At 35.7% G+C, this 24136-nt stretch overlaps 1 protein-coding gene across 1 annotated transcript in view; it reads left to right on the top strand.

The window, feature by feature from the left end:
• NRK (Nik related kinase) overlaps nt 1–24136 on the top strand; it is a 130346-nt gene that overhangs the window by 86480 nt on the left and 19730 nt on the right. Inside the window, exons 14-23 of the mRNA XM_075539227.1 lie at nt 965–1072; nt 4748–4815; nt 6317–6411; nt 8749–8846; nt 10173–10471; nt 15144–15453; nt 17742–17805; nt 18900–18974; nt 20560–20703; nt 23243–23401. Of these exons, the coding sequence (XP_075395342.1) occupies nt 965–1072; nt 4748–4815; nt 6317–6411; nt 8749–8846; nt 10173–10471; nt 15144–15453; nt 17742–17805; nt 18900–18974; nt 20560–20703; nt 23243–23401 (1420 nt within the window). The remainder of the gene's footprint in view (nt 1–964; nt 1073–4747; nt 4816–6316; nt 6412–8748; nt 8847–10172; nt 10472–15143; nt 15454–17741; nt 17806–18899; nt 18975–20559; nt 20704–23242; nt 23402–24136) is intronic.

The raw sequence follows: 24136 nt of genomic DNA, 5'->3' as shown, positions 1-24136 counted from the left end.
GAAGTCAGAGCTAAAGAAGTTTGCTTGTGGGATGTAAAGTAACAAGACAGCCTGGCAGCACTGCCAACAAGGTTGTAGGGGTATATCAGAATGCAAATAGCTAAGAGAAATTGAGCCCCATTTAAAGAAGGCAAGACCATTGGCAAAATGTCATTTAAAATGTCTTCTTTATTTTTCATCTGTGGCTTAGAATTTAGATAATTCACTCTAAAATCCTCTCTCACTTACTTGAAAGTATTGTGTTTGTTTAATTCGCAGTGTCCTATCCAGAGCTGCTATACCGCTCTCATCCATCAAAATATTCAGAAAAGAAAAGAGGTTTTTATGAATCCTGGAAAGACTCATAGTGTTCCCAGTCTGGCACATACTTATTATCATGAAAAGATAAAAATATATATGTAGGCCATCATTCAAAAGTGAAAAATATGTCAAAAATAAGTTACTAATCTCAGAATACTGGAATCTTGCGCGGACATTCATCTCTTTTTTTCTGGTTTTTAAAGGAAAAAATATTGCTACTATGTTATATGTCTTTTGAAATGGCTGAGATTCTAGCACAGTTTATTAGAGGCGTGTGGGTGCTTCAACTCACCAGTAGAAAAGAAACACATTTTCATTATTCTTTCAGTTGAAGAGCTAAGTCAGTTAAAAATGGGAAAACAGAATCTTTCCCAAACTCCTTGAGCTCAATTGGAAATATTGACGCCACATTACGGGAGAATCTCCCATTGCAGCAGGAGGACCAAACTGTAAAGTAAAATCAGCTTACTTTACTGAACAACCATCCTTCGGATTATTCTGAAAGGAATTCAGAACTAAAATAATGGAAGCCACAAGTTTCACTCTATTTTTCATATTTGGAAATTACTCCTTTAAATTGTATATTCAATAAATGAAATAGTTATTCCATTTATCTGCATTTTTAACAGCGATTACATTCCCTCTGCCCCTGTTTGCTTTAAAGGACAAAGAAGATGAGTCGTCCGACAATGATGAAGTACTTCATTCCATTCAGGCCGAAGTCCAAATAGAACCAGTGCAGCAACATGTCGCAAATCCTTTGGATAATGAGGTAAATACCTCAATATAAGGGCCCATGACCATTGTTTTCAAACATATTGGTCTCAAGATCCCTTCTTACTACTGTACCCCAAACACTTTTGTTCCTCTGGGTTGTATGATTCAACATTTTCTATTTTAAGAATTTAAATTTTAATAATATATTTAGTAATTCGTTAAAAAACTAATAAACTCATGTCAATATAAGAAGCATTTTAATGAAAAGCAACTCTATTTTTTGAAACAACACAAAAATTAGAATGTTGCCATTGCTTTATGTTTCGGCAGATCTCTCTAATCTATTTATCCTAATGGAAGACAGGTGGATTCTCATATCTGCTTCTGTATTAAATCTGTTTCCATATGTTGTTTTCGCTGGAGGATATGAGGGAAATCTGGCTTCTTGCAAATAGGTAGTTAGAAAAGCAAGATTTTCAGACCTTTTTCAGATCATTGTGAATATTCTTTAATAATGCATCAAAACTAGGGAAATAAAGCTTACTTATTTTATTTTTGGATTGTGACTCATCGTGACCTTATAGGACAGAGCATACCTTCCCCAGTGGATTTCTAAGGTTGCAAGTCTTTACAGGAGCAGAAAGCCTGATCCCTCTCCCTCAGAACAGCCAGCAGTTTCGAACTACTGACCCTGTGGTTAGCAGCCCAACCAACAGCCCACCAAACCACCAAGGCTCTTAGATACTTAGTATTTTTCCCCCAGATATAGCTCTTTTCCTCCCTGTTTCCGGCCCTAGGTATCTTCTAGTAAGCTTTGATCTCCATGTCATGGTTAGATTCTGTCCATTTTGTTCAAATTCATAATGGTGCTTGGTCCTGCATTCTTATAATTATTGCTATGTTTGAGGCCATAGCTGCAACCACTGTGTATATCATTGGGATGATACAATATTTGCCCTTTGTAGTTTAGTGAGAGAAATGGAATTTAAAATTATACCAATGAAATGTTTCATATGCCATAACATTAAGATCCTTTGGTCTACCATGCCCTATGTATGGACATTTTGTTCCTGCCATCAGGTATTAGTTAGGAAATGTAGATTCACTGAGTATATAAATATTCGAAATGTTTTCACTTTCTAACGTTGCTAACTTCAAATGTACCGCCATTGAATCTATCTTGACTCACAGTGACCCTATAAAATAGAGTAGAACTGCTCCTGTGGGTTTCTGAGTCTGGAACTCTATATGGGAGCAGAAAGCCTCATCTTTCTCCTGAGGAAATGCTGATGGTTTGGAACTGCTGACCTTGCAGTTAGCAGCCTAATGAATAACCCACTACACTACTAGGGTGCTATAAATTTTTATGTACAATATAAAAAATAATATTAGTTAGTGTGACTATTAACAGCATCATAAAAATACTGCATATTAGGAAACTATTAAGTATGTGGTAGGAAATACAAGTTTTCTAATTTCTACTATTCACCTGAAAGCCCAAATTTTATCATTGCTAATAAAGGCCTGGAGGCAGAGTGGTTACACCAGATCACCAGTTCTCAACCACCAGCTGCTCCACAGGAGAAAGAGGAGGCTTTCTACTCCCATACAGAGTTGCAGTCTCAGAAACCCACAAGTGCAGTTCTTCCTGGTCTTACAGGGTCTTTATGAGTTAGCATTGACTTGATGATGGCAGTGAGTTCATAATTATTATCACATGTTACCGAATTGACAGACATTCATTGCTCATTTTAAACAATACATCCACTAATATTAAGACCTGAAAGATCTTAGGTTGTTACTCATCCTTTAACGAAAATACTGTCCATTTTAAAAAGTGGATACTGACGCTTGTAATACAATTTAACATTATATTTTGCCTTGAGTGCTTCCTATCTTGGGATGCAGTTTGTGGCTTTATCTGAATCATTTTAGCCATGAACTATGCTAAAAAAACTTATGAGAAAAAGTCATCCCCAGTGTCCTTACTGATTTGTCTTTACATTATTGCATTCATCATATCATGCTTGTCAATACAGGGTATTAGTAAAGGCAGACTTTAAGTTCAGTCACTATCTGAACAAGCTGCCAATATCTTAACATCCAAGCAGTTACCTAATTCTTGGTCACTAAGTCTTAGTAAATGAGCACTTAGTAGTTAAATGAAGAACTCAACTGATTCCCTTGATGATGGATCAAGACCACCATGTTACTACTTAGCACAAAGGCCCAGATCACATTATTTCTTTGTAAAGTTTTTCACAAACAAGTCTCCCTTTTAAACACATGCTCCATGATGTGACTGGTCCTCTGAATGAGTGACGAAGTATATTGCTTTGTAAATACTAACCACTTGCAAAAGAAATATAAATGTGATCTTATTTCAGCAGAAGCAGAATGTCTTCCTCTTTACTGTACTAAACACTTTACTCTTAATATTAGCAAATCATTTTTACCTATTGATACCTTAAGCAGAAAATATGATAGGATATATTCTAACTCACTTAAGATACAGCATTTGTTTTGTATATTCTAGTCTTTAGAAATAGTTTTCTCCCCATTTTTCAGACCAAATATTTCCAGCTTTGTCTTTCTTATTATTATTATCTATTTTTTATCATTTGATTAAGGGCTCATACAACTCTTCTCACAATCCATACATATATCAATTGTGTAAAGCACATCTGTACATTCATTGCCCTAATATTATATATTTTGAGTGATTTTGTGACCTTTGGTTTACTAGGATCAATAAACTTTCTGACATCAACATTTCGCAAAGAAGGAGGCCCAGCCTGGTCTTATAGGCGTAATACCAAAATTGAAAGGATAAAAAGTTAGGCAGGTGATTATTGTGAATACTGCCAAATATCTCATTCTGTTTGGAAGCTCTTATTAGCAAAACATGAAAAAATAGGAAAATATTTTCATTTCTCACCTATCTGTCTGTTAGAGATAGACTTGATAAGTCACTTTATAGAGGAGAAAGCTGCTTACAAACTTTTATACATGATACCTTAAAAACAAGGGGCCCAGTGGCATACAGGTTATGTTTTGGTTTGCTAACTGCAATGTCAGCACTTTGAAATTACATGAGAGAAAGGCAGGGCCTTCTACTCTCCTCAGAAACCTCCAGGGGCAGTTCTACTCTGTCCTGTGCAGTAGATGTGAGCCAGCATCAATTCTACAACAATGTGTGTGTGCTTGTGTTTGTGTTGTACAACCTTAAGAAACCTAGGGGTAGCTTAAAAGAGTAAGTAAACGCTGAGTGAGACATTTGGACTTGTCATAAAAGACAGTACGATGAAATGGAGATCTTAAAGTTGGAGTTGGAAAGACATATTCTAATTCTGAATCTCTCACTGACATGGTGTAAATTTCTTCAAAAAGTCATTGTGCCTGTAGAGGTTACAAACTCCTTGACAATAAAATGAGAACACCTTATTATATGATATCCAGATAATGTTTTTTTTTACTAACGTTCAGTTATAACAGATGATGAAATCAGATGTGAGGACATCATACTTAAGCAGTTAAAAATATTGTGAAGCTGTACTAATTTTATACAACAAATAATTGTGAAAATAAAATCTATGTATGAAATCGGATTTTACAAGTTGGATTTTTAGGAAAATATCCCTATGTGAAGAAATGCATTTTCCCATAAATTAATAACTCATAAGGAATGGTTATTATGAATTCTACTGAACTATTGAATTGTACCCTTTAGGTTCAGGAAAGATCTGCTCCTAGGCCTTGCAACCAGGATCGTGCACACCGTGTCACATTCTCTCCAAGGTATGTGAAGTCCAATGACCTAGCAATTTACCATCCCATAGAAAACTCAAACTTATTTCTTTGATGGCAAGTTCTAAATGAAATCAAGACCAATTATTGGTGACATCATAATTATTAACATCATTGGACCACATTTAAATCGCAACCTCAATGAGCCATTAACTAGGACTTTGACATTGGTTCAGTGTCATTTGAATTGATAATTTTCTATTGAAATGTAGAATTAATTTTAAAAAATAGTTTGATAGATTTTACATTTTAGTTAGGAAAAATATGTGAAATTTCAAAGTGATTTTATTTATATGTATCACAAATCATCCTTACAGAAATTAATTTCACAGAATAAACAAGACTTAAAATGGGTAAAATATGGTTAAATATTTTATGGTTCAAATAAAATCTAAAACTCAAAATATAATATTGGCTGCACTCAAAATCAGTGTAATATCGGTGATGGTTGGTATGTTTTAAAAATCATGCTTCACAATTTAGATATTGTAGTCAGTGTGTTATATTTCAATGATAAATTTTAAATAGCTCTCCCATGAAAATTATATTCCCTCCACTGATGACTTATAATGAAGAGAATCATTCATTTGATCTTTCAATAAAGATTGAATTCTTATTGTATTTGTGATATTGAAGAGATTGCAGAGTGCTGAGAGTATGAAGTGTGCAATATGTTTTTAATCACTTATGTTTATAATCTCAGATGTAACTGGTGTTTAGAAATCTTTGAAAATCAGAAAACAAGACTAAGAGCTTTACTTGCACCCATGAATGGATTTTTATGGTCTTTTGAGCACAAAGCAATGAAATTAGTTGTATTTTGAGTAGTATTCTTTGATATAATGGAGGTATGATTTCATTACACTCTAACATGCAGTATTCAATCCTACTCTTGTTCATCTTATGAAAGAATTTTTGAATTTATGGGTAGAAAATATATTCCTTTTTAATATGGTGACATTCATAAAATTAATTTAAATTAAATGTGAGACTTTCCTCAAGTTTGGCACCATAGGAAACACTTACTTAGTCTGTTTTAGGTCTAAATCACCAGCCTTTCTATGTAGAAAGTTCAAAGCTAATATGAAATAAAGCAACACTTATTCAAAACAACTTTCTAATATATTCCATGAATTTGAATTGTAAGAACTAATGTATAAAGGAAATGTTTATTCATTCAACCTGGCTTTTAAATCATGTTCAAAGATTAACATGCATCAGAAGACTTTATTTATCACGGTCAAGAGGTTTTACAGGATTTTTTTTAAAGAAATGAAAATAAAAGTGAATATTTACTTTATGCACTTTTTATGTTTTGGGAATGACTGCTGAGTTTTAAATAAAATAGATTTAACAAAATCTAAAAAGGAATTTAGAAAATATTACTGCCGTAACTTTCAGCAAAACCGTGGTGTTGGTTTTCATGTTGTTTGACTTTTCCCTCATGACTGTTAACACACAGTAAGTATATGCTCTCCTGTCTTTTCATAAGTATTCCTCAGGAGGTTGAGTTGGAACAAGCTCCGAGATCCATTGATGTCAGACAAAGAAGTGCACCGAATCCTCAGAATTGTCCAGCAGCATCAGGTGATTCAAAGCATAACATTTCAATAGTCAAACATAGATCTCATATTTATATTACAGAAGTCAGGATAAGAATTCTAAGAAGGATTAGATCTAAAAATATATTAAGAAAGCTCAACTAAGAGTAGAACTAGGAGCCAATTGGATTTGGCAGTTGGGTGGTCAGTGTACCCTTTCAGAAGTAGAACATAATATTTCTTAATATTCTTTTTTCAGTGTTGTTATAGTTAGAAATATGTGACTAGGGATTAGGGGGAGACATATTTATTAGCTTCTGTACCAAGTCAGAAAAATATGAGAAAATAACTTACAGTGCTCTCCAACATATTAAAATTTATAGGCAACCTTTAGAAGATTGGATGAAGTCCTTGTGGGCATGTTTTATTTATTAGTTTGTTATTGTATCTCCTCCCCCCATAGATATATATATACATATATACTATATTTCACATATCTGTAAATGTTGCAAGTTGATCTTTTTTATTACAAAGGCATGATGAATTAATCCAATCAAATAAAATAACAAACAATGATAAGAGTTCCAAACAAGTGCTTTAAATTAACATGTGATTTTGAGGGAGTTTGAATGAATTATTGGAAAAGTGGGATAAGCAAAAAGCATTGGATTATAAAATCTGACATTAAACATGTAAGCAATCCAGATGAGAGATGGATGTCTCTGAGTCAGTGTCTGTAATTTTTTGGTAAGTGATCATCTATAAAAGTATAGTATGCCTATTTTTATCAAATGTTAATAATGAAAAAATATAGGCAATAACCTTCAAATAGCTGAATATAAAAACTCCACAGATATGATTTTTCAGAGACTTCTATAGTTGCAAAATTCTTTTAAATAGTAGTATCATCTTTTTCAGAAGTACTATGCTGTGCAAATAAGAGAAGCCTGACTGTAGAGTAGCTTTAAAATCCCTACCCTCGTGGCGCAAATCTTTTTCTTTCTGGTTTGATATGGTTAATTTTACTAATACTGAACAAACAAGTAAACATCACGGCTTATTCATGTGTATTACTCTTTGCCTTTTTGAAATAAGGAAATTATTTTTTAGTCCCCAAAACAGTCATGAGCCAAAAAGAAAGGAAGACGTAGTGGCATCTGTTCAGAGGATCGCTAAAGTTCTTTGAGCTCTAAAATGGCATGATTTTGCATGTGCTCCCATGAGTTTCATGTTTCATCATGCAAGAAATAAGAGCACCTACTACAAATTTCTCTCAAAGTCTCAAGCAATCATCCATCGTTTTTTTTTAGGGGGGGTGGTCTAATACTATCTGAAGAGACTTGAGAGAAAATGCTTCTCCTTTTTGACAGTGTAGTATTTCTGAGCATGACGATACTACTATTTAAAAAAAAATTCTGCAGTCAAATAATCAATGACAAAAGTATAACAATGATAGAGTATGGGGACACAAAATACAGCAGTATTTGCAATGTATGCTTTTTTAGTAAAGTTATAGTGCCTATATCTTTACTGTGTATTTCAAATCTGTAAATAAAAGAGGGAAAACAAAAAGTAATTTAGCCAGAGATGTTCTTTAATATACACCAGTTCTTATTATCAAAATTTGTGTTACAAGTGAAATTATTTATATTTTAGAACTGAGTGATCTAATATAATAGCTACTTTGAGTATTAAATAAAAATTCAGTTCCTCTGTCACACTGGCCATATTTAAACTGCCCAACCTCTACCTGGGTCCAATGGCTACTGTATTGGACTGGGCAGGCACGGATCATTTCTCTCACCTTAGAATACTCTATTGCTATGTAAAGTACTGCTGTAGAAATCTCACCAGCTATATAAAAAAGCTTTAAGTTTTGTCTTGTTTCAGTTGTGCACTTGAGGCCATATCATTGAGTGAAAATTCAGGGATTACAGTTGCAGAATCAACTCTGCTCGAGATATCTGGCTAACCCATCATCTCCCAATACATTGTTGGATTATTTTTCTATTACTTTTTAAGACCAGTCTTACAGCTCATTCCTTCTTACACTTGATATGTCTGCATTCTTCTTCTGCTTTTTTAATGGACTTTGATATTAGTTGGCTTCCATTCTCTATCCCTGCTTCTTCCACAGGTTAGAAATAATTAGCAGTATAAGCTTAATATTGGAAACAGAATGGACGTGCATGTACACAAAGGAAATAAAGATGAAACTTTCCCTTAAAATTAAATTTGAGGTCCTGTCCTCATGAGAATTTTTCAGCTGATAGTTCTGAATGGCATCATAAGAGAATAATGGGGTGGGGGCGGGAAACCTAGGGTATCAAAGTGGTACAGTGTACATTCAATCATCAGTATTGCTTTCGCTTGCCTTCCACAGAGTCATCTTCTGAGGAGGAGAGTCCTGTGGTTAGGAGGAGGTCCCAGTCATCCCCACCTTATTCTACTATTGATCAGAAGTTGCTGATGGATGTCCATGTATGTTATGATCTTAACACGTTTATGTCTGTTCTCCTTAATTTTCCACTTTTTATCTTCCATTTTTAACTCCACTTGAAGGAGAAAAGTTTAGAGTTAATTTTTCATTAATTACTTTCAGCTTTCCATTGCTATGTTAGCATCCAGAATATAAAATCTAGAAATGAAATTTAAAATGGGAAATGATTTATCTGAAAGGATTTTATATTTACACATCTGAGTCATTTAGAATATTTTTAAAAGAGACGCTTGATTTTGGTCTAATATCATTTATTGGAGGATGAGGCATTTAGAGATAAGTGATGACTACATGCACCATATACACATTCCATCCACACTGCCTAAAGGTGTAATATGACCCTCAAATCAGACAAAACCAGTTGCTATCCATTTGGCTCTGACTCCCAGTGTCTTTGCTTGTCAGGATAGAAATGTGTTCCATATAGTTTTTAACGGTTGATTGTTTAGTAGTAGTTTTCAAGACCTTTCTTCCAAGGTACATCTGGCTACACTCAAACACACCATTCTTTCAGTTAGCAACTAGACACTGAACCATTTTCGCCACCCCGGCCCTCTAAAGGTGCTATCTGACTCAGACCTGATTTAACGTGGGGCGTCCCTTTATTTACTTTTCAGAGGTATTTGTGATGTATGAAGACAATGTGAAACGTGTAAAAGTGACACTGAGCTATTAACATCAATTTAAGTGCCTTGTGGTAACCAATCTATTGGGATAAAGTAAAGAAGAAAAAAAGAAGTGACTACATCTTAGAGCATTAGATTAACTGCTCTATTGTCCCGCCTCAAAATCATATATCTACCCCATCAGCTAACAATAGGGTTAACAAAAAATGAGAAAAATATCTTTCCTGTGTGATCCAGAAAGGCCACGAATAATCACAGTCTGAGGTTTGCCTTTGCCATCTCATCCCCACTAAAAGCTGACTCTTTCCAGTGAGTGAACATCTTTTTTTTTAATTTTAACAATTTATTAGGGGCTCATACAATTCTTATCACAGTTCATACATATACATACATCAATTGTATAAAGCACATCTGTACAGTCTTTGCCCTAATCATTTTTTTTATTTTAACAATTTATTGGGGCTGATACAATTCTTTTCACAGTTCATACATATACATACATCAATTGTATAAAGCACATCTGTACAGTCTTTGCCCTAATCATTTTTTTCTCTTTTCTTCTTTTACATTTTAGCTCAATGACAAAACTTTATCTTAAATGCTTTCAACTTGGAAAACTTTCTATTCTAGAAGAAAATTAAAGGCTAATAGAGACTACATTAACCTTTCTTGTGCACACAGATTCCAGATGGATTTAAAGTAGGAAAAATATCACCCCCCGTCTACTTGACAAATGAATGGGTGGGCTATAATGCACTCTCTGAAATCTTCCGGGATGATTGGTTAATGCCGGCACCTGTCATTCAGCCACCTGAAGAGGATGATGAATATGTTGAATTATATGATGCTGATGATGATTCTAATAATGATTATGAAGATACCTATGACCATGAAAATGAGCACTTTCATAACCAGATTGATCAGGTTAATGAAGCTATTGATGAAGACAGTAACGACGATGATGATCGTCAATGGTCAAGGTTGGTTACTCTGGATTAAGTACACAATGCATGTTAAACGAAATAAATTCAGAGCCCTGTGAATTTTTAACTTACTTTAAAAAATAATTAACAAAAGGGTAAATAAATTTACACTTGCGCACACTAAGTAGCTTCATTTTCAATGAGATTTTAAGCTTTTTAACGTGGAACACTTAATTTTGTGTTATTTTTATATTTTTGTTAGCCTTCAAGTATTTATTAGATTCTTTATGACTGAAAATGTCTGGCTGTTTCCGTTTAAATTACTGAATCATACAACCCTGTGAAGGCACGGTGGTATAAGAAATAGTAAAGAAAATGAAGGGTGCCATTTAAAAACTCTAATATGAAGGCTTAGGTATTTTTGAACTAAAGAGCTAAAGTTGCTCAGGAAAAAAATGAATTGCAAAATCGCCTCTCACTGCTTGTTCTTTACGGGATGCAGATTACTAAAGTAATGTTATACTTGCAATTAGGAAACCTAACCCCATCTCCTCTGTAGCCCTTTTAGATTTCTTCTTTTTTTAAAGGAACACAGTTTACTTGCCTCAAGGATGCCAACGTTGCCATTTGATTATAGTGTGAAGAAAAAAGTGCAAAATTCTTCACAAAAGTTTTAGAGCAGTGGTTCTCACCTTCCTAATGCTGTGACCCTTTAATAAAGTTCCTCATGTTGTAGTGACCCCAACCCTAAAGTTATTTTTGTTACTACATCATCACTGTAATTTTGCTACTGTTATGAATCATCATGTAAATATCTGATATGCATTGTTACAAATTAAAGCATAGTGATTAATCACAAAACAATATGAAATTGAATATTATCACATATTTATGTGTTTTCCAAGGGAATTAGGCAACCCCTGTGAAAGGGTCGTTCAACTCCCCAAAGGGATACACTGGGTTAGAGGGAAGAACCCAGGTTGAGAACCACTGGGTTAGAGGGATGAAAATACTTACTCCAGCCATGTGCAGACCTAGATTGAAGACATGTTAATACAAAATAACTTTACCTTTTGATGTTTTGTTTAATAAAAGTTTCATTTATTTTGTAGAATATTTTGTAACTTGCCTTTGTATAGTTACATTTCCAATTGAAAACAGAGCCTAAATTATTGAAAACTGAAACAACTTTAGAATGGGTTATAAGGGAGATAAGGTGTTCCATGGTAACCTAACTACATCTGCATAATCAACTTTACACTGCTCTCTGTCCGTTCACAAGTCTATCCACATCCCTTGTATGTCCTCAGAGGATGCGCCAGAGGCTTAATCCATGCAAATGGATTTTGGGCTTCCACTGTCAACCATAACCTTCTGCAAACTGGGTGCTCACAATTTCAGCTCAGACCATTTTCTCCCCTGGATTTAGATTTTATTATTTACAATCCTTGGACATGGCTGTACTCGGGGAGTTTCTTCCATGTTAACACCTCACTTAGATAGCTTCTCGTTTTAAGACAAGTCTTTAAGAACGACGGACACTGTTTTTTCTGATACCTGGCACCATCTGATTACTTCACCATACGTTGATATAGTGATACCTATATTTTCATATCTTCAGTAATCTCTTCATGGCAGAGAGTATCAAGTCTGGCCATGTCATAAGAACTAATTGTTCTTCAGTTAGGGCTACAGTTATGTGTGAGATAAAATCCATTCATGTACCCATGTTTTATATATGTTTCTGGTTCATTTTAAAGACATCAACATTTGATAGAGAACATAAATCATCCGCCTAGGTTGTATGATAATTCTGTTGATAGTATCTTTACTTTAGGAACTGGTATAGAATTTAAACACTTTGTGACAGGAAAATGATACATGTATAATCTGGCTATTAGGAACACAACACATGAACTGCTCACTTGTACAAATTAAAAGCTTATGTTACTGAACACTATTTTCAAGAAAAATAAGCATTGAAGAGAGGGCAAGACATTCAGTAGCATTCATCCACAAAGGCAGAACCATGCCTGCCAGACTAACACATGTACACAAAATTCAAAGGGAGCATAAAAAATGATGAATATATGATAGTCCCCGCACCCCATTCATTGGACACCCTCAAAGCAAGAGATCAGAACCAAAGACCAGCGACTGCCAATTCCATAACCTTGTATAACAGTCATCTACTCACACTAGGGTGTTACAGCCTTAAGTCCAAGCAAGTGTGTCAGTTCCTTAAATCTGCTACACGCAAATTAAAAGTACAATCCAATTTTCTTAGTGGGGTTTCCAAATTGTATCCCTCTGGTATAGCCTTTGAAAATTGTGTGCTTCTAAAGGACAAAGTCTAAAGTCCCAGGTATCCATAGGACTTGGCCTGGGTCACCAGGGGCTAGGTTTAAAGTAAGTCAAAATTGTCCAATGTCATGTTGTCTCACCCAGGTAACCCACCAACAGAAAGGGTAATTGCTACATGTTTATCACTTTAAGGAAACGTACCACAGACAAGAAAATGTACAATAGAAATACACTGATTTAAACCTTAACAAAAGTATTAAATCATCACTGTAATGAACATAAATTTCAAAAAATTTACTTACAAAACACATTATATATAACTAAATTATAGCATTGATCACTTACTTTATTATTGAATACAAGGCTTATTCTTATATAAAGGGTTTTAGTCCAAAAGCCAGTTAGTTGCATGAGGAGCTGCTAGTATGCATCTTAAAAATGCAGATTATCAACCCCAAAACATATGTCCTGTACTAGATGATGTACTGTAAATTTGTGGGCCCTGATCTGGACATTCACAACAATTTACATATTAAGCATTTGCATTCATTTGTAAATTATTCCTGCCATGGAAATAAGAACTCCTCTAAAAAGAAAACAAAAGCTTATTTTCTTAGCAGGAAAGTAGTTCTTGAGAATAAGATCTCACCACATCCAATGCAACCATCTCTGCTGACCAGTTTCAATCCAAACAATATGTTGATATCAGTGGTTCCTACTCCCAGTTGAAGATCTGAGTTGCCTTGAGAGCTCTAGACAAGTATTATTGCTTTAGCCCCACCCTGAAGCAATTAAATCAATCCAGGCAGCTACTTTTGGAACAGGATGTTTTATAGCTGAAATTTTGGGGAAATCTATTAACGTTCCTGTATGTTCTCCTAGGTGTGCTGCTTATACCCAACAATAACTCTTATGAATTAGATGATCTGTTAAGAAGCCCTGGTGGGAATAACAATGCAATAACCACTGGGCTACTAACTTTAAGGTTGGAAGTTCAAACCCATCAGTAAGTCCATGGGAGAAAGATGAGGCTCTCTGCTTCCCTAAATTCTAGGAAGCCCTATTTACAGTCAGGCTGAATAGGGCCACTGGGTCAGAATTGACTCATAGGAATGGGTTTGTTTGTTTGTTTTTGCTTGAGGTGTTTAACCCAATAATTTGTTCCTCCCTGGAAATATTAAAAACTTTATGCAAACTGTATTTTTATTTCCTTGTATATAATCTAAAGCATGCTTGAGTGAAAGGTTTAATTACTTTGTTTTTTGACTGCCTGCTCAAATGTAAAATTATTGATTTTCATTCCCTAATTGTATTAGGTATGTTAGATGCCAGTCAGGTACTTGAAGACCCATTTTCGTTATTGCTATGCCCAGCATGTCTCTGGAATCTAAACCACATTTAGAAATGTGAAATAGAGGAGAAAAATGTTCAAAGAGAAAATGCACAGAAGTCACTGAAGGCTAATATTTCCAGTGTCTCTCTTTGTTGCCTAAAATTTTTTTTGACGGACAACAGTAGAAACAAGGGAGAACCGAGAGGGTTATTGCGAAGGGCTCTACCAGTATGAGCATATTTACATATAAATAAGCATGCCCCTTGTGGATAACTGTTAGATAATTTCACATAACCATTTTAATTTCCATGGCTATGCGTTGCTCAAACAGTTGCGATATCAGCATGGATATAATAAATTTAAATGAGGAGTACAATGATCTTTATTTGCTTAATTGATATAAATTGCCAAGAGCTCTTTTTTTTTTTGGCCAACAACAAAAAGAAATCTACCAGGAATTACTTTTCTAAGAAAATTTTCTTTTACAATTACTATAGTCACATGTGTTTAATGTTACCTCTTAATTAAAACATCAGTGAAACATTTTGTTAATTTTGCCATTCTTAGCAACTAATTTGATGGCTATCATATAAAACATGAAATCTCTGTTACTGAGTGTCCTGGTGGTAGGAATAGGCCAATAAGATTTTGTTGCAAAGCAGTTAATACACATTTTCTAATCAAGGTAGATTAACATACCATAAGCTACATGTATTTCAAGGACTATTTAAATGTGTTGTGATTGAGCAGAATATATGGCTTTTGATGTTCCATGTGGTTGTTCATTTGCTAGAACAGCAACTATTGTATTATTTAAGGAAGAAATGCATATACCTGCTAACAGCCTAACTGATATTTCTAACAAAGAAAGCAAATTATCTAGCCTCTACCATTCAAATTGTTGTGATAATTCAATATTCAAGATTGACAGGACATATGAGTATTTCCTTGTCTATGTTATACTAATAAGCTAAATTTAAAGTGTTCACATTGAGCAAAACCATGCCTGGACTTAGTAGGCAGGTTTCCTTGCTGAATATCAGATGTGTTTTGTTGGGTTGCCTTGTTTCACTAATCGGAGCTTCTTCTCAGGCCACGCTACAACAAAGGAGGAAGAGGTAGAATCTGCAAGCAAGGTGATGGAGAGAGACGTTATGAAAGGGAAGGAGCCTACGGAAACTATAGAAGCCGTGAAATCAGTGAAAGCCATGGAGAGAGTGCATCCATTAGAGACCACGAAGATAGTGGAAGAAGAAGCAATGAAGAAAGTGGAGGTAAGGGGAGCCGAGGAGCCATTGAAGAGCACGGAACCCATCAGTTCGGTGGAGGAGAAAATTGCTCAGGAAGAGATGTCCCACAATTGGAGAGACCAGCGTCCCAGGAGTTTGACCATCAACAGGAGGTAATATGCCTCTTGAAAAAAAGAGAATGAACTTATCTCATTGTGAATATGTTTTTCTGCTTGTGATATATAATGTTTCTAGCCATGCCACGGTCTTTTGAATCTTCTATCCCAAAGCCTTAAGCATCTTTCATTGGATCTATAGCCCACTTACACTAACTTCCTGAAAAGAAACTCAGGAATAAGAGCCACAAACTGTGATAGAATTTATGATCAAGGAAAATATACCAAATAAACAACTTATCTGTTGATGTAGTTCTGTGTATCTGAGTTGTAGTTTTTGAGAGAGGTATACTCTATCATGGGCAGGTTTATGACCTTTCCAGTGAAAGAAGAAAGGACAATTCATACTTTGTAAATTTCAAAATAATTTTTGGAAAAACTGGAGATATCCTGTTATAAGGCTTATGTTCCAGTGTCTCAAATTCGATAATCCATTTTCCTGGTTGCTGTGGAGTCTATTCTAACTCATGGTGACCTCGAGTGTCGCTGAGTAGAACTCGCACTACCATATGGTATTCAAAGTTACGACCTTTTTTTCTGAAACACCTGTTGGGCTAACCTTCTGGCTAGCATTTGCACCAGTCAGGGATTTTAATTGAATAAAGAGATCGAAGACAAGCATAAATAAAAAGCTTTCCTAATTATACGCAAAACTACTTTATATTGAAATTCATCTGAGAAGTTCCCATGCTATTTTTTTTGCTGTTATTGTGTCCTTTTTATAACTGATTTCTCCATAATCGCTATGTGCTTAGGCCCAGCCCTAGAGTGGGCCATAGAGTTGAGTGGTGAAATAAACTAAGTTGAGTATAAAGTAAAGAGAAATAATCTATGATTGAGTGAGTAAGGAGAAATAATCAAGGATTGATTAGACATAGTTTTTGCCTTTAATGAGTTTACAATCCACTGGTAGAAAAACAAGTAACCAAATCACTAATCTACAATGTGGGCACGTACTATAATAGTAATATGGGGAAAATACTTGAAAATTCTGAGGAAAAGGGTGGGGAATTCTGCCTTGAGAAGGCGAAAATGCTATTTGCCTGTCGTCTTTGTTCACATTTTGGGAAGAGGGAATGGCTTTGACAAGGGCATGTTCACAATCTAGAATTTGTGCAGGACAATCATTAATTTGGCCATAAGACAATCCTCTTTTCAAATTATTAATGCTCCCCGGTCTGGAAAGGGATAGTAAACCAGTGAAATGATAACCCAACTCCAGTTTGTGTGTGTGTGTGTGTGTGTGTGTGTGTGTAAATGGGCAATCTGGCATGCATAGTTGAGTGCAAGCTTTAGAATCAAACAGTCCTTCCTTTGAAATCCCCATGACCTTGAAGGAACTATTAAACCTATCTGAAAGTTAGGTTTCTTATTAGTGAAATTGGCTTGCTTATACTTTGTTGTAGTAAGATTTCACAATGACAAATACGATGACTAAGGCATTAGAAAAAACTGGTGCATAGAAAAATTCGCATGTCTCATAGTAGAACTACACCATAGGGTTTTCTTGAATAGTCTTTTCAGAGTGTTTCTCCAGACCTATTCATTGGGTTGCTAATTGCAAGGTCAGTAGTTCAAAACCACCAGCAGCTCCTTGTGAAAAAGGCAAGGCTTTCTACTCTGGTAAAGAGTTACAGTTTCAGAAACTCACAGGGGCAGTTCTACCCTGTCCTACGGAGTTAGTATAAGTCAGCATCCACTCCATGGCAGTGAATTTTGTTCTCTTTGTTTGTTTGTTTTTTATCTTCTAGGGAGTCTCTGGGTGGGTTTGAACTGCAAATCTTTGAGTTAATAGATGAGCATAAGCTGGTTGTGCAATCCCTGTTAATACAAAACCCCAAATTGTACAGTTAAATCACTGTCATTGAGTAATTTCTGACGTATAGCAACCCTCTCTAGGGTTTCTAAGGCTACAAGTCTTTAGGGGAGCAGATAGGTTCAAAGTTCTCCATCAGAGTGGCTGGCGGGTTTGTACAGCCACCTAGTGGTTATCGAGTCAATGCTTACCCGACAGTACCACCAGGGTTCTTTAATTGTGCAGTTAAGAACATGAAACTCTTTGGCAATTCTCTTCCAGCATTAGTTGTCTCAATAACAAGATTCGTTCTTCCTTCTCAAAACATTCTTGAGTCTTATTAGTAAATGCAGTTTTTATGAAACTATTCAAGAAGAGATGTTTCAAATTTTGTATCCTTCCCCTTCCCCACAAAAACAACAACAAGCAAAGCAAACATCTTTTTCAACTGTTAACTTTCTAATAAAATGGATTGGGGTTGTTTCTTCAGGTGCCATGTGATGGAAGTGAGGCCTCAAATGCGCTAACTCCAGAACCGGACCATGAGAATGACAGTAAGGACATTTCAGAATCTTCAATAAAATCTGGTTTTTCTGCCAGCCATTCATCTCCTTCCTGAGGTTCTAGAAAAGCTACTGATGTTTATTTGGCCAGTGCAGTCTATGAATGTGTTTCCAATGATCTCTTTGTTGCCTAGTGCTGCCATCACCAAACCAGGGTTTCCGTTATGTTGATTCCTTTCTTGGTGACCGCCTTGGGTATTCCTAGGTTCCTTGAGGTTTCGATAATTCTCACATGGCATTCCATGGCCACTGCTTCCCTTGTGTTTATTCTAATCTTTTGATAACTTAGAAATGACTAGCTTTAGGATACATCCACTCTATACAGGCATAATTTCAGCAATACCGCAAAAGGGAAACCAAATCTCATTTCCAAACAAGATAATATCTACAGATAGAAGAATCAGGAATTTGACACCCAAATGGTGCCGGTGTAGGTGGGTGTAGGGAGTGGGCACAAGTCAATTTATGTCAATCTCTAACAGGTTTTATCTGTGCACATGTTAAAATAGAGTTCTTGACCACTGCTTCATGTTCTAGAAATAATCAAACCATTTTGATATTCACTTGACTTAAATTCTGATTGGTAAGTGTTTGAAAAGAAAAGCTACACCTTACTGAATATTTAGGGTGTCTGAATGTGAAAACCCACCAAAAATTAATATGGGTTTTCCTTTACTTTGGGAATTTTTCTCGCAGTAACTTAAAATGCATTCATATTCACCAATCACTTTTAACCATAGTGATGTGTCGCTATCTGGTGGATGGTTTCCAACCAGAAAAACAAATTCACTGCCATCGAGTTGTTTCTGACTCACAGTGACCCGGGAGTACAGGGTAGTACTGTCCCTGTGGGTTTACTGAGACTGAAATATTTCCAGTCACAAAGAAAGTGCAGTGAAATAAAGGGAACTTTCCTAGGCGCTATCTGATTTGTGGAAACATCTAAGCACACATGGCCTATAAGCTAGTAATTTCCCGCAATCACGTCTCCTTACTTCTCCCAGCATATGCTGGATTAGTGGGAGTACCGGAGGAACCTCCTAAACAACCCACTGATAGCAATGTCAATCCACTCTCTGCTGCAGCTGCGTGTAAGAAACCCATAATCCACATGTATGAAAAGGAATTCACTTCGGAGATCTGCTGTGGTTCTTTGTGGGGTGAGTTTTGATTTCTTAAGACCAAATTGCATGGGTACTTATTTTTGGAACGCTTTGGAGCAGGTTATTATTATTTGAAAATGTGAGCTTAGTATTTCAAAACTAGGGAAGTTTGCCATATATGATACATATGATGCATAGTGAGGAGGATTTTTGAAGGATATTGTTTTTAAAGCCTTTAGCAGTTGTGAGGAAATTTCTATATATAAAGTCTCAACTTCGATAGATTTTTTTCAATCCTTTTCTCTCAGAAGAATTATAGCCACGTAGATAGTGCAGAGACAATATTCTACTTAAAATCCAGCCTACTGCCATCAATTTGATTGCCATTCACAGCAATCAGTGAGGACAGAGTAGAACTGCCTATAGGATTTCCAAGACTGTAACTCCTTTTGAAAGCCGACACAGCTAAGTGCTTTAGCCATGGCACCAACAGGGACCACTTTTACCTCAAGTTAATCTGAATTTAAGGAGGCAAGAAATCCCAGGTAAATGCCAGCCCCCCAAACAGATTTTGAAAATATATTATCGAATGGTACATATGATTTTTAATTAGAGATCCAGCCATGTAGCAAACATTAAAATTGTACGTACCAAACAACTGAACAAAAACCCACAGCATTCTCAAAGTTTTGCTAATAAAATACAATGTGCCAGATAACAAGAAAATAAAGCTAGCCAGAGCTGTAGTTAATATCTAATAACTGAGTCTACATTTTGGAAACGAAAAATGTATCATCATAATTTCCTCTCCCTCTGTGATTCTCCTGTGGGAGGAAACTGCAGCCCTGGAGCCTGCAGTTAGCTATGGAGTAGAACACTGATGAGGACAGAGTGGGGAAAGGAAAGCAGAGTATTTTTTTTCCTTTTACCCACCGAACCTGAACATACTCCAAGTTAAAAGAAGATGCTGCTTTTTTTTCACCCCTGTGGCTTCTTAGCATCTATGATATAATTTACGGAGAAAAATCCACCGTGCATAGGAATGTATTTTAACTGTAGTTCTATCTTCCAATTCAGTCTTCTCATTTGATTTTTAAATAGTGCTTATCTGTGAAGAAGGAAATGCAATTGACCAAAACGAGTGTAGGGACATATGTATATGTACATAGGAACTAATTTCATGTATTTGACAATATGTTTTACAAAGGTATTTTATGAGCATATTATCATGTAATGTTAAAATGATACCTTTACATATAATTACTTAAAATTTTTTAGTTATAGGTAGGAGTGAAAAATCAACAGAATTAAAATCTTCGTATGTGCTAGGCAGCCTTACTGCTTAGTGGCGAATTCCAAAAGGGTTGATTTGTTTGGAGTGCTGAGATACATCAAGTTCTGTTTGTGGGACCATGTGCCAGACACCTGAATATTGCTAGAGTGTATTAGCTTCTATATTTCCTTGTATTTAAATGGGTTTTGTTCGGTTGGCAGAGTCCACACTTCCACAGAATGAACTTACTATTAGCCTAAAATGTTTAACGTAGCCTTTAGATTAGCATATCACAATAGCAAAACTACCAACGTAAAGACAATTCTAAAAATTGTTCTGATCTAATCTGTATTTTTAAAAAATAAACAGGAGTGAATTTGCTGTTGGGAACCCGCTCGAATCTGTACCTAATGGACAGAAGTGGAAAGGCCAACATAACTAAACTGATAAAGAGAAGACCATTCCGTCAGATCCAAGTTGTAGAGCCACTCAATTTGCTGATTACCATCTCCGGTTGGTTTGTTAAAGATCTAAAATAAAGTGACTAATTACGCAGGTTAATTAGGTTGCCAACTGGGTTAAAAACTTTCTCAGGCGAAAGTGTTCATAGGAGAAGTCTTTAAATATAAATTGTAATTGGGGCTCCAGTCTTTGATATTTATAATTTTTAATATATTTGGGTTTTTTTGGTGTTTAGGTTTGTTGTTTAGTTTCTGATTTACCATTTAAACGTGACTTTTGAGTTATGTTAAACCTGAATTGCCTTAAAAATAATATTATATTTTTCTTGTTGAAACTGCCACCACAGAATATATTTGTACAATTCAGGTTGTATGTCCAGTCTCATCCTCTTTTCCTATTTGTCCTCTCATTTCCTAATTGTCCTCTCATTAACATAAACTCAGTGCCCTTCAAGCATCCTAGCTAATTTTTTTAGTTGCTGTTGTCAATTTTATTGCATATAGATAAATCACTTTGTTCAAGGCAATCTTTCTTTACTAGTGAACCTCATTAACATGACTTGTTGATTTAAAGAAGACCTATGGGGCCCCTGCGGTTAGGTTTAAGATTTAAAAATTATATCAGGACAATACTTCAGGGCTTTACTCCATCCTCAATAAGCCTGATTCACATTTGATGCCTGAATATTTCATTATAATGTTCCTTGCCAAGTTAAGAAAAATGACATCATCTGCATTCTTGAAGATTGTTTTCTAAATAATGTACAACTTCCCAGCTTCAATGTTCATCCATTCACATGCTACTCACTTGCAACAACCACGTATACATTCCATGTTGTGTTTTATAAGCAGCGAAGAACAAGTGGACAATAGTTGAGTAAGAAAGCGACTATTGTCCCTAGCACAGCCGTTTCACAAGAACTTAGAAATAGAGTTTAGAAGACTAATGGATCCCTGGTACGCTTAACACATACTTGAATGAATCTTGGCTTTGTATTGTCAGAACCTGGACCTTTGAAAATGAGTGTGCCACTAAATGAGTATTAATAATGATAGCTATTATTAGTCCTTAATTTCTCTCAGTAAAACACTAGAATGGAAATTGATTTTTGATGAAAGATGACTGACTGAAAAAGAGGAATACTAAAAACAAAACATGTCAAAAACAGAATCAACTGATGTCAATCACAGTTAATTATAAGAGTATATATACTCCCTGTCTTCATGGCTATTCCTTTTTGTGATTAATTTTGCTCAAACTATTTACTAGAAGAGAACACCCTCTCTATAGGTCTTCTCAGTCTCCATGACTAGTTGTCATTTTTCATGGGCATTCATTTAAATTGTTTGGAATCTACAAGAGCAAGGTTTAGTTTTTAAACACACCTTGCTGGCTAGGAGACTTATTATTTCAACTTTCTCTAACCCAAATCTGACCTTTAATGTTTGAAGGTCTCTAAAATTTAGGTTCTAGTTCCTTTAAACTATACATATAATCTCAGTATAGCACGGTACCTAGGAGTTTAAAACCCACATTTTACTATTTAAGAAAAGAATGACAATATGTAAGGTCTCTCTCTCCGGGCTAGATTTCAGCCTTGGTCCTTGGCTCCACATGAGAACGAATTCACGCTGAAGCCGGGCTCATGATCCAAGTGAATTTAATGAGAGTTAAAAGAAGCTTCAGGTTTTACGTGGCACCCATAGGATTCCTTTGACATTGCGGCCTGGCAGAAGACTGCTCAGGGTTCCGCAAAGATCTCTCGCCCAAGTTTCCTCCGAAACAAACACCAGACAAGACAAGACAAGCCCCCTCTCCCTCTCAGTTCTTGCCTTTTCAAGGTTTCCCGGGGGAGCCATGGTGAACAACCCCAGGTCGCTCCCATTGGCTGAATTGCATTCACCTGGCCCAGGTTTTATGCCCATCCACGCCCACCAGCAGGAAAATCCAGCTTTGTCCTATGCTGGCTCTCCTGGGCATGCGTCAATGGACATCCCATCCCTGATGCTAGCTACCTAACAAATACACATAGATGTCTGAACTCTAAAATTTGTTCAAAATGTTATCTAAAACTATTAAATCATCATCACATGAGTAAGAAGCCTATTTATGGTCCTAGAAATCTTCAAAAGTGAAACCCTAAAAATTACTTTAGAAATGAACATGAATGTGTGATGTTAATGTCCCTTTTTCATTAAATGAATAACATTTGGAGGTGTTTATCATTAATAATTAACATTAAAGGTGAACGGAAAAATTATGACAACTTCAATTATTTTTAAGCATGACAGAACATAAGTGCCCCATCCCACTTTTCCTGAATGCCCAAACAGTTCTTACGTACAGTATTTACCTTCTGGGTCTCCAACTACTAGGAGGGACATAATTTAGAGATTAGCACGGGTAAAAATGAATATATGATAATTCTATTCTCTTAATCGGTATATATATATACACACACACACACACAGTGAGTTTTACTTTAATGCAAACATTTCGTTAAAAAGGCAAAATGATTTTCACCCTCTTGTTCTTCTAATTTATGAACCCTAGGCTGAATTGGGGTACTGTGTCTTTTCTTATTTATCAGGACGTAAGAACAGACTTCGGGTGTATCATTTGACCTGGCTGAGGAACAAGATTTTGAACAATGATCCCGAAAGCAAGAAAAGGCAGGAGGACATGCTAAAGACAGAGGAAGCTTGCAAAGCTATTGATAAGTTGACAGGCTGTGAACACTTCAGTGTTCGTAAGTCCGATTCCATATTTATTAGACCTTTCTGAGTTTTGCTTCCTTTTCTCCATTTATGAAAAATAGAGAAAAGAAGGAATTTACCATTGCACATAGAAAGATGAGTGGATTTGATTGAGTTATTTCTAGGTATTTTATACTTTAATTATTGATGATATGAAGAAAATGTCGTTTGACTGAAATAGCTATTGAAATGTTTAGTTTCTTTTCTTGCCTTTCTGCACCTCCTAGAGGTCCTACAGGTTTCAAATGAACTGATATTATTCCCTGGCTCCTAGATAGCTTCAACTATATAAGTGTTCTGTATGTACATCCTTAAGAACCTGTAAGGAAATTTCAGAAAATATTCTCTTTCCCTGGCACAGCAATAAGACAGAGGTCATTCTTTTATTGGAAATTCTTTCTAATACTGACCAAAACATCTTAAAACTTCTAAAAGAAGATTTTTCTATGATTTGCTTTTACTTCCAATGTCCATGATGATAATTGCCAGATATTTATCTGAATATAATGTTTTCATATGCTCTGTCTTTTCACAACCGTACACTGTGAAATGAGGAGCAACCCCAGGGTCTCAGAAGCCTGCTTTCAACTGTCATAAACTGGGAAGTAAATGTCGTCCCTTTCTGTTCTATTTTTAATGAAAATCCGTCAGTTTTCATACTTCCTTTTCTTCTTCCCCTACTTACTAATTGCCCCCTCCAGCCGAAGTAGTGAAATGGGTGGGAGATA

The sequence above is a fragment of the Tenrec ecaudatus genome, chromosome X (genome assembly GCF_050624435.1).
Source record: "Tenrec ecaudatus isolate mTenEca1 chromosome X, mTenEca1.hap1, whole genome shotgun sequence".
In the NCBI taxonomy this organism is placed as follows: Eukaryota; Metazoa; Chordata; class Mammalia; order Afrosoricida; family Tenrecidae; genus Tenrec; species Tenrec ecaudatus.
Note: the sequence above shows the minus strand (reverse complement) of the source record. Positions and strands in the feature narration are given on the sequence as shown.